The sequence below is a fragment of the Lycium barbarum genome, chromosome 4 (genome assembly GCF_019175385.1).
Source record: "Lycium barbarum isolate Lr01 chromosome 4, ASM1917538v2, whole genome shotgun sequence".
Taxonomy (NCBI): Eukaryota; Viridiplantae; Streptophyta; class Magnoliopsida; order Solanales; family Solanaceae; genus Lycium; species Lycium barbarum.
In genome coordinates, this window is record NC_083340.1 from 2,453,171 (window position 1) to 2,463,724 (window position 10,554).

At 33.8% G+C, this 10,554-nt stretch overlaps 1 protein-coding gene across 1 annotated transcript; it reads right to left on the minus strand.

The window, feature by feature from the left end:
• Window positions 1-681: 681 nt before the first annotated feature.
• On the minus strand, window positions 682-5,855 carry LOC132634823 (putative glucose-6-phosphate 1-epimerase). Its single transcript, XM_060350916.1, has 8 exons — window positions 5,226-5,855; window positions 4,432-4,506; window positions 3,590-3,646; window positions 3,336-3,499; window positions 3,033-3,167; window positions 2,143-2,245; window positions 1,860-1,959; window positions 682-1,107 (listed from the first exon to the last, which is right to left on the minus strand). Exons 1-8 carry the CDS (start codon window positions 5,331-5,333, stop codon window positions 938-940), a joined length of 912 nt encoding a protein of 303 aa, XP_060206899.1. The 5' UTR covers window positions 5,334-5,855; the 3' UTR covers window positions 682-937.
• Between the last annotated feature and the right edge of the window lie 4,699 nt (window positions 5,856-10,554).

Genomic DNA, 10,554 nt, shown 5'->3' on the forward strand with positions numbered 1-10,554 from the left:
TTGATTCAGACATTTTTCTAATTTCTATCAGCTTGATTCGGTAGATGATCATGTCTAAGTAAGAATGTAAGATGATCCTTTCATCTCTGCTTTTGGATTTTGATTTGATACTCTATTCATATTTGTCGATGCATTGCATGACAGCACTCTGTTGTAGTATATTCTTTAACATTAATGGACTATAATCTACCTAAAATTAATGTGTCGTCAATCAAAGTCAGAACAATAGAATACTCATTTACATTTGTTGTAGTACGATTTTTCATTTTCTATTCAATATTTCAATAAGTAATCAGTTGATCCTTGTCAATTCCTTGTGTCTAAGGATAGGTATTAAGTAATTAATTGATGACTAGTTAAAACTCATAAGCGTTTTTTCTTTAGTGAGATTCAATCGTCCAGGCTTCCACCTCCCATCTAAATTTTTAAAGCAATAATAGGTAAATACAATCACTGGACCCGAAAATAGGATATTAATTAGGTTGAGCCTTCTGGTATCAACAATCAGAATGGCGCAGCGGAAGCGTGGTGGGCTCATAACCCACAGGTCCCCAAGGATCGAAACCTGGCTCTGATATTTGAGTTGTTTTCCTCTTTGCCCAATATTATTTTAATCAAAGTTTTACATGTTTTCACATAAATAAAGACCAATTTTTTGGTTATATAATGGAGAACACAGCATCAGGTGATTCATTTCTGCATAACAAAGTCATTCACATTACAACAGTTTGGGGAAACATTAAAAAGGACTTTTCCCCACTTCCATTACATGTATACAAGAAGAATAATTGGAACTCTTAAACATCAATCAATCATCTAAGTACTACTAATTCACACCAATAAAAAAACATTGATATTGGCTCTTAGTGTACGACTTCGCTGTTAATATTAAGGAGGTCATACATTCACTAATTAGGTCGTGTTGTGCACGGATCCTTCAACTTGTAGGTGTGACAGACAGCTCCAACCTTCCTGTCCATTCTTCACCTGGTTTCAAGGGGATTGGTTTCTCGATTGCTGCTCCGTCTACACAAAGCATATGCTTGTACTCTTCATCTCCGAAATCTGCTATGGCTTTAGATTTCTTCTCCCATGGATTCCAAACAACTGTCCAGACAGGAAAAGACGCAGTAACTAGATTACAAACACAATATGTCCAGTAACTAGATTATAAATAGAACATGTCCAATGTTTTGAAGTTACCATACAGGGTTGGGTGCACCAACTACCCAAATCTAACAAAAAGTCACAAATGGAATGAATATATGGCATGCCAAGACTCTACTTATTATTAATTCTAACACTTCTTCAACAGTTCTATCCTAATATGTAACTGCCTATTCCATACTTGATGCTTATCAGGTGCTTTCACTCAAGTAGTCCAAACGGGCTCTAGAGTTCATATCAGTAGTCTTAATAACTTCCTTTCACAGAGGGATTACATATACAAAATCTGTACTGTTGCTCAAAAACCCACCTAAGGACTTTATCTGTATAATGGATCCCTTCTCCTCTCATACATTTTCAGTTCTATTGGGTAACCGTGGTGTCCGCCAGCTTGTGTGCATCTCAACTAATTTCACTGGTACCTACTACCTCCCACCAACACAGGTATCAGGTAACTTTGTCCACCAAATTGTCAGCTTTTCAACATGAACTTTAATGTTCTTATAAAGAAAATCATCTAATACTTGCAATTAACAACAACCTTCCTAATGTTTTGATGGTCCCTGAATATGTTCACATGCTTTAGATATTCTTCTCACTTATGACCATGACAAGTTGTCTTGTGTGCTGCTAACTTTTTTTTCCTAGGTTTTGTTCCACATAAATAAATGCAAAAGTATAGTCGAGCTCACCAACATCAGGAAGCCCGTCCTTCCTTATCTGAAAAGTCCTCTTTTTCTCGTGATCGAAAACTGCTATCACATCATTTGAACTAAGATAAACTCGATCCACCTACCATAAAGAGTTGTTGAAAAAGACTGAGTTACAAACTCACTAACCAGTTATGCAAAACATAAACAATCTAATCATGCAAGTTCAGTATACATTGTGCTTCCTCAGGTGAGTATCCAAACAAGACAAGAATTCTCTAAAATTTACCTCCCCGCAAGATCAGATAGTATGTAATCTTTTTACCTCGGATTCAAATGTTAAGGCATCTCCTTGCTCTGTGAAACGGTCTCTGTTGCACAAGTTGTCAAGGTAGTCAAGAGTCTCCAAGCCTTCCACTCTCACTTCACTGTCATGAGAGCAGTTAGTTTAGCTTAGTTTTCAAGTTCTGAATAGGGAGACTGTATGGATATGTCATGAAATTCACAAATCTATTAATCAATGAGAATCAACACGACATACCTAGTGAGCTTATAAACCGGAACATCGAATTTTTGTTGTTAATAGATCAGAAGGGTGAAAATATATTCATCCTGTTTTTATTTTTGGTATGCTACAGCATTGTGCTCCAGAAATTGTGGGAGTGACAAAGAGTTGTACGCTCTAGGCAGGTATGGCAAACGGGTGGGTGTGGTTGGATATGGATGGGTCAAAATGGGTTAAACAAAAATGGATAAAATATCTGACCTTCCCATATTTAACACGGATAAAAAATGGGTTAACTGACGGATAATATGGATATTCATATTATCCATGGTTTAAGCTTAGATTCCTAGAAAACAAGAACTCATAAAAAATAAAAAGCAGACAAATGGGTATTGATGATATGGATATCCATATTATTCATCTTTTAGTGGATAGTATTCATATTTGATCCATTTTTAAAAAGTCAGTTATCCAACCCATATCTAATTTGTCAGATTGGATGGTTACTTGTTATTTTTAACCAGTTTGCCGGCCCTAGCTATAGGTTTAAATTGTAAACAACTAATCTTATTTTGTGTTCATATAAGACATTTGACAGCAGATGCTCCTCAATACTATAAAGCGATTTTTTTATCAGTCGAAGCTAGAGATGGGAACAAATCATTCTGTTTAGATGAATCCTTCAGTAACAAACTCTTTCTGATAGTTACCTGATATCTGAGACAGCAAAATACGTATGGTATGCAATGGAGAAACTAAAAGGCTTGCAATTGATATTCCTGATGCGTGATATCAGGGTAAGACATCCATCAACAGCCAAAGTCACTCTCAGGCGGAATTCAAAACTGGAGAAAGAGAAGAGAGAGGACTAATATCACTAGCTGGAAATGTACTAGCAGTACTACTTGATCATTTATAACTGGGTTTCACAACAATTTAACTGTGCTGCCTATGAAGAAAAGAAATGGATTATATTGAACGAATCTTAAGAGTATCCAAGATAAAGTTCTTACCCATGAGGCCAGATTTTAAGATCATCGTCAGTAGATTTAAGTAGTAAGTCGATATATGTTTTTCCATTGGAATCATTAGGGTGCAGTGGGGGAGGGCTATCGTCAATGACCCACATCCGATTTCTGGCAAATCCATGTTGCTCAAGGGAGCCCCGGTTTCCAAACTTCACAAGTATACGTAAACATCAGTCACATTTCAAAAGTCATACTTAAGAGGAATGTAAAGCATATAGACAACTGGAGTACCATGTTACCTGTGGAAAACAAATGGGAATCCCTCCCCTCACAGCTGTTGGCGGCTTAAAAGTTGCCTAAAACACATAAAGGAGAGCAAGCTATCAGTTTCTACGTAGCAACAAATTCTCCGTTTCACATATTTATCTCCTTTCATTCTTCAGTTATCGAGTTACTTCTGAGATTTCCTTAAATTCGACTTTTAACAAGCGGGACTAGAAAAACCACCTTCATGCTGGAACAAGAATTTGAGGGTCTGAAGGGGGTAATGGAGATGAAGAATATCACCATGTAGCATAAATTCTGTAGTAACATATGATACTCACATTTCATCAACAATAATTTCAAAGAAAGTATAGTGATTCAACATGAATTCAGGGACGGAGACAGTGTCTATCTTACGGGTTCGGCCAAACCCAGTTACTTTGGGCCAAACGCTGTATTTGCTTTAAGAAATTCAGTGAATATGTATGAATTATTAATTTAGAATCCAGTAACATAAAAAAACTAGAATCCTCAACCCATAAACTTTAATTTTGGTGCCGCCTCCGCATGATCTAAATGAAGCTTTTCATTGCAAGATTAGTGGAAACATGAGTCTAGCAAGACGAGGCGGATCTAGCGAGGGTCGTGTTGGTTCAACTTAACTCATTGCTTTCGCTTGAACTACGTATATATATGCCCAAAAAGAATTAAATGTATGTATATACCATCAAACTCATACTGAACCCACAAACTCTAAATTCTGATTTTGCCCCTGCTTACAACTTACAAGCTTTTCACCCATAATCAAATTAAGAAGAAAGACAAAAGTAAGAAAACCAGAATAATTGCTTCAATACAATTGTCTTCAGAAGTGTACCTTGCTGCTTATAAAAAGTAATTCTTCACCCTGGTCAGTCTTCCATGATAGAACCTGTCCTCCATGAAGGCTAACCTGGATATATAAAACAATACAGAAAACATCAGTTTTTCAAAGATTTCAGATTTATAAATTCTCATCTTAAACACATACAACAACAACAACATACCCAGCATATTCCTACAAGTGGGGTCTGGGGAGGGTGGGGTATACATAGACTAAACCCCTACCTTTGTGGGGTAGAGAGAGTTTCCGATAGAACCTCGGCTCAAGAAAATCATTTTTCAGAAAATGGTTTGAAAGAATTGCAAGAGTAAAAGCTGCGATGAAAATATTAAAGAAAGAAAAGTACAGACAATACAAATATTAAAGATAACCAAAGTAAAAGAAACACCAACAGTAATAAAATCGAAGCATAAGATAATGCTAGCATAATAGTAATAATACTGGTAAGTGAACAGATAGATGATCCAGACTCATCTTAAACATATAAAGTCTTTAAATCTATGAACACAGCCTTCAGTCAAATCAGAAGATTAATCTCAAGAGTTACTAACTCTAACAGAGGCAACAACAACAACATAACCAGTGTAATCCCACAAGTGGTCTCTGAGGAGGGTAGTATGTACACAGACCTTACCCCTACCTTTGTGAGGTAGAGAGGTTGCTTCCAATAGACCCTCGACTCAAAAAAAAAAAGAATTTGAAGCATGATATCGAGATAAATACGACAACAAAATATCAAGATAAAAAGCAAATGGTGCAACAAACAGTAATACACATCGAAGACTAACTCGAACAGAGGCGCCACGTCGATTTCGAAGCAAAACTTGATCAACTCCATTCTTATCCTTTACAACTTCAACAGCTTTAAAATCCTTATCTGCTGCAGAATGATCCATTTCAAGAACACAAAATATTGGATATCAATAAACTTGTGTTTTTCTCTGATAAAACACAGCATAAAGCCTTTAGTTTTATACTGACAACACAAAATTTCTAACAGAAACAAAACCACAAAAACTTGAGCTGCAATAACTTCAGACAGTTGACAATTGTTGCTTTTTTCCTTGTGATAATCCCAGTTTTCCCGTGAAAAGTGTACCAAAATCTTAACTACCTGAAAATTAACTATCAACTTCTATTCACCACTAATTCAAGATCCAGTTTTTTTTTTGTCTTCTTGAGGAAATTAATAACCATATAAAGCAAAGAAAAAAAAAATTGCCCCTTTACTTCAAAACTCAAAAAGATTTTTTTTCTTTTTCAAATTGAAGCAACCCCAAGAATCTATAATTGTCTAACTATATTATTTCTTCAAATAGGAAAATGTACAAAGGTAGAACAAGGCAGAGTAGTTTTTTTTTTTTTTTTTCTGTTTTTGTTATGATGACTTTTGGACTTATTTGCAGCTACTATTAAAGAAATTATTATTGACAAGTCAGATACTTGAAAGAAAAAATGTGGAGCATAAATGTATGTACATTATATTATGTAAGCTGAGAATTTGTCAGCTAAACGTAATAAGACGTTGATTACCTGAATTAACGGCCTTTGAAGACAACTTTGGTCAAAGTATTTGGCATGTTGACTTTTTTGCTATTTAACCTTTGCTACCTAACTGTTGGTTGTGTGAGAAACCTAAAATATTACTCCAAGAAAAACTCTGTCTATATGATGATGATGATGAATAAAACCAACAACAGCACTAAGAATAATTCCTCAATCTGAACAAACTACGCTATATAAATTTTCACTGATCATAATAATAAAATTTTAAACATATTGTATTTATATTAAGTCTGATGCCAGTCAAAAACAATATACTGATTTAATAATAACTCTCGTTTTCTTGGAGAATTTTTATATGAATCTATTCTTTCTTTTTATTCGCTATAAAGATTATGAATGAATTCTTGAATATGAGGGAGAAGTTCACTTGTAATGATCATTTGCTCTATTTACTCGCATAATATCCTTCGTCTTAATCGTCAATCTTTATGGCCTTTTGTCATTTAGTCTTTAATTTCATACCTAATTCTCTATTTTGAGTGTCTTTTCATCCTAGGAATTTCTTGTCATTCACTTTATTATGCTAGCTGGTGTAGCCTTCTCTTTTACTTCGTCATAATTAAGTTTAACGACCATCTAATTAATTTTTTTAGATTAATGTGATATGGGTCAATCCCAAGGACGGGAGGAATGTTTTCAACATAGGATGTCTAGATTAACAGGTCTATCTATCTGTAAGTGTTTTTGAGCATGTTAATATTATATATGTTAATATATTAAAGTGATGCCTTAAAATTGCCTAATTGTGCCATCTCTATCCCACGTTTAGAAGGCATATTGTGGCCTTGAAAGTGAGAGGCGTATGTAGCATTGTAAGTGGGGTTCAATTGAATCCCTACCTTTTTGATACGGAGCATAAATTTATATGTAAAAATCTACAAAAATTATAATAAATAATATATATGAATTTCTAATTTTAAAAATATAATAGGTTCAATGTTAAAAATTTTAAGTATTAAACTCATAGAGTTTAAATCTTAGATTCGTCTCTGCTTGACACCATATCAGTTAGTGGCAATTATGCCTTGTAACTCTTTCTCACGTTAATGGTCATTAGCGCAATAATGACAATTATTTTTTTGTAACATTTGTAACCGCTAAACTTTTACTCACCCATATTCTCCATATTATTACCAATTTAATACCCCACTAAACCATAATTTTCATATAATTATTACAAGGATGACTTTCTTCTTCTATAAATAGAAGTCACCCTTAACTTTGTGGAATGTAGAAAATATACATTGAAGAGTTCTGGAAAAAGTAAGGAAAATAAAAGAGAGTTTATATGTTAAAGATAGGAGTTCTTTTTTGTGAAACTTTGCACTCAACATCTTATCCAGAGTTTGTTGAGTTATACGACATGGTCGGGCTGGCTGTTGTATCCTGAAGGGGATAAGTCAGAAAAATTACTGCTGGACCGGTAAAGATTTTCTACAGTGGACTTGAATCTCCTTAAAAAAAGAGATATTCGCACCTCAGCCTGAAGGTAATTTGTTTTATTTATATATTTTTCAACTGCAATTGTATTTTCACCAACACCACTCTTTAACTCCCGAACCAATCTCTTGTGTAGTTAATAGGGATATAGTTGTTAAAATATCCAACTACATTTTTTTTCTCCACCCGAGCTTCGATACTTGCTTTTGTGCTCGACTAATTCAATTCGAGTTAAATAGTTTCACTTTTGAGATAAAACTTTGTCTATAAAAGGTGATTTCATTTCCTAGAGCTGATTGACAGATTAAGCACGAATGAACTGATCGACCAATTACATCCGTAATTGATCCCTAAGCTCACGGAAATGAAAAACTGTTGTATCTTTTTTTTTTAATGACTCTTAAGTAATTAGAAGTCTATAAACTCTTTTGTACACGAAACTCTTGAAGAGGAGGTTTATACGTCTCAATCTTCTGATTTCTTGGATACTGTTCATCCAAAATATGTCTGTCGACTTCATAAAGCTATTTACCGCATGAAGCAAGCTCCCAAAACTTTTCCTGGGTCCAATTATATCAAATGAGGCCACAAAGAATGGAAAAGTAAGAAAGAAACAACGACAAGAAAGGGAAAAACTCCAAATTTTGGTGCTAAATAGCTTGCAAATATATCCAAATTCGAGTACAACGGGGACGGCTGGTGTCTCCAACGTGATTTAACCACGCGTCAGCAAAGAAAAAAGAATTAAAGATAATTGATGAAGCTCATTTAGAATTTATTAAGAACATTCAAATATAATACTCCCCCGAATTAAAAAGAGTGTCCACTTAACCTCTTTTTTTTTTAATAAAAAAGAGTGTTCATTTATCAAATCAAGAAAAAATTAACCTTATCTTTCTAGATTTACCCCTATTAAGTGTTATGTGATAAAATCCTAAGACCTATTTAATTATGAGCAGTTTAGTCAAATTACATATTTTTAATTAGGAGTTAGTATTTTTTTAAAAGGTGTGCAAATGGCTAAGTGGACAATCTCTTTTATCGGGAGGGAGTAATCTTGAACAAGAGGGTGTGAGGCGGAGATAACTAATATACTTCCTTCGTCCCAAAATAAGTGTCATCTTAGCAAATATCACGCTCATTAAGAAATAAACAAATAAAATGTAGAGTCTACTAAGCTACCCCTCTATATTAAATTTCTTTTTAGAATTGAGCAACATTAAAGAGAACTACTTCTTTAATGCTAAGGGCATAGTTGGAAACACTTATCAGTTTTTGTCTTAAATTCTTAGGTGCCGTTTGGCCATAAATACAAAAAACAAATTCACTTTTTTTGAAATTTTTGAAGTTGGAGTTGGAGTTGGAGTTGGAGTTGTGTTTGACCATAGTTTTTGAAATTGTAATTTTTGGTGAAATGTGGGCCCATTTGGCCATAAATGCCAAAAACTTTTTCACTTTTTTTTGAAATTTTTGAAGTTGGAGTTGTCTTTGGCCATAATTTTTAAAATTATAGTTTTTAGTGAAATGTAGTGTAAAAAAGTGAAAAAAATTGAAATTTTTTGAAAAACTAGTTTTTCTTGTTTTTAGTATTTCGGAGTACAACTCCGGAAAAAAATGAATAATTTTCATGGCCAAACGCTAAAAGTAAAAAAAAGTGAAAAAAAATTCCGAAAAAAAGTGAATAATTTTTATGGCCAAACGCCCACGTAGTTGTAAAAACTTCCGGAGTACAACTTCTTATTTTTGGTATTCCGGAGTACAACTTCAAGTTGTATTCCGAATATTTATGGCCAAACGCCCAAAAGTAAAAAAAGTGGAAAAAAAATTCGGAAAAAAGTGGAAAAAAAATTCGGAAAAAAGTGAATAATTTTTATGGCCAAACGGCTACTTAAAATGACACTTATTTTGGGATAGTATTTTTTTCTGCTAAGATGACATTTTTTTTGCGACGGATTCAATAATTGGATTTAGTCATATCGCTAATACGTGTTAATCATTGTTACACGTAAATAATTTGTCAATTATGTCGCTCATTTTTTCTTCCGTCTCTTTAGGTGTCTAATTGGACTCTAATGGTCAAATTTAGCAGATCTTTATAATAATTTTTTACCTTGATTTTTCTCAATATTTCGAAAGCAAAAGCAGACCTTTTAAAAATAGAATAAAATTACTGTTAAATTATTAAAACTTAGCTCCAAAACAATATTTAAATAATAACTTGGATAAAGGTTTTTTCCGTCGGAGGGATGATGTCATGCATAACTGTAAAGTCAGGATTCGAATTTGGTAGATTCAACATTTAAATCTTATTATTGAACCTATTATACTTTTTAAGTTATGAATTCAAGATTTAATATTTATTAAAATTTAGTAATTTTTTATTTATTTATATATCTATCCTCTGTATCGAAATTGTTGGGTTCAATTGAATCCAAAGACGGAAGGGGTTCATCCGAACCTCCTTCTCTAGAAAATCACATTATAGTTTGTATATACAAGGTTAATTTTTTTTAATGTATATATAGTAATTGATGGATTCGCTTGATCAAAATTTTGCTTCCACTGCTAATTGAACCCGTTCATTATCAACAAAGCTAGTGGTAGGGAAGGATAAGGTCCCTCCATTCTTTACCAGAGGTCTCGAGTTTTGGGTATGAAATAAAATCCTGTAAGGAAGCGCTTCCCTCTTAAATGGGTCTTACGCTGCGGGAATTCGAATTAATCGAGACTCCAATGCAAGTAACCGGATGAAAACCAAAAAAAAAAAACATTCATTATTTTCTTTAAAATGGTGATTTTATACATGAATTATGGCAAAAAGTAACCAAGAAACCAACAAAAAGAGACATGGGGTCAATGCTTGGATTGAAGGAAAGTGCCAAAATCTATAGCCATCCCAACAGAAAATATGGGGCCTTGTACAGCCAAAGTGACAAGATTCACAAGACATCACTTACCCCATCATCATAAATATGATCGAGAATTTTAAGAGTGCCTCTAGAAGATACACAAAAGCTGCTCTTACATAAGCTTTGCATATTTCAAGTTCAGATGGACGATAGATAAAGGAGGAAAAGAATTTAAGTTATATGTACTCATAATATATAAATT

Coding starts and splice junctions, on each gene's coding strand:
- LOC132634823 (XM_060350916.1), bottom strand. CDS start 5,333: ATGGATCATTCTGCAGCAGATAAGGATTTTAAAGCTGTTGAAGTTGTA. Junction 3,500..3,589: donor TTCCCATTTGTTTTCCACAG/GTAACATGGTAC, acceptor ATACTTGTGAAG/TTTGGAAACCGGGGCTCCCT. Junction 1,960..2,142: donor CCTTAACATTTGAATCCGAG/GTAAAAAGATTA, acceptor TCTTTATGGTAG/GTGGATCGAGTTTATCTTAG.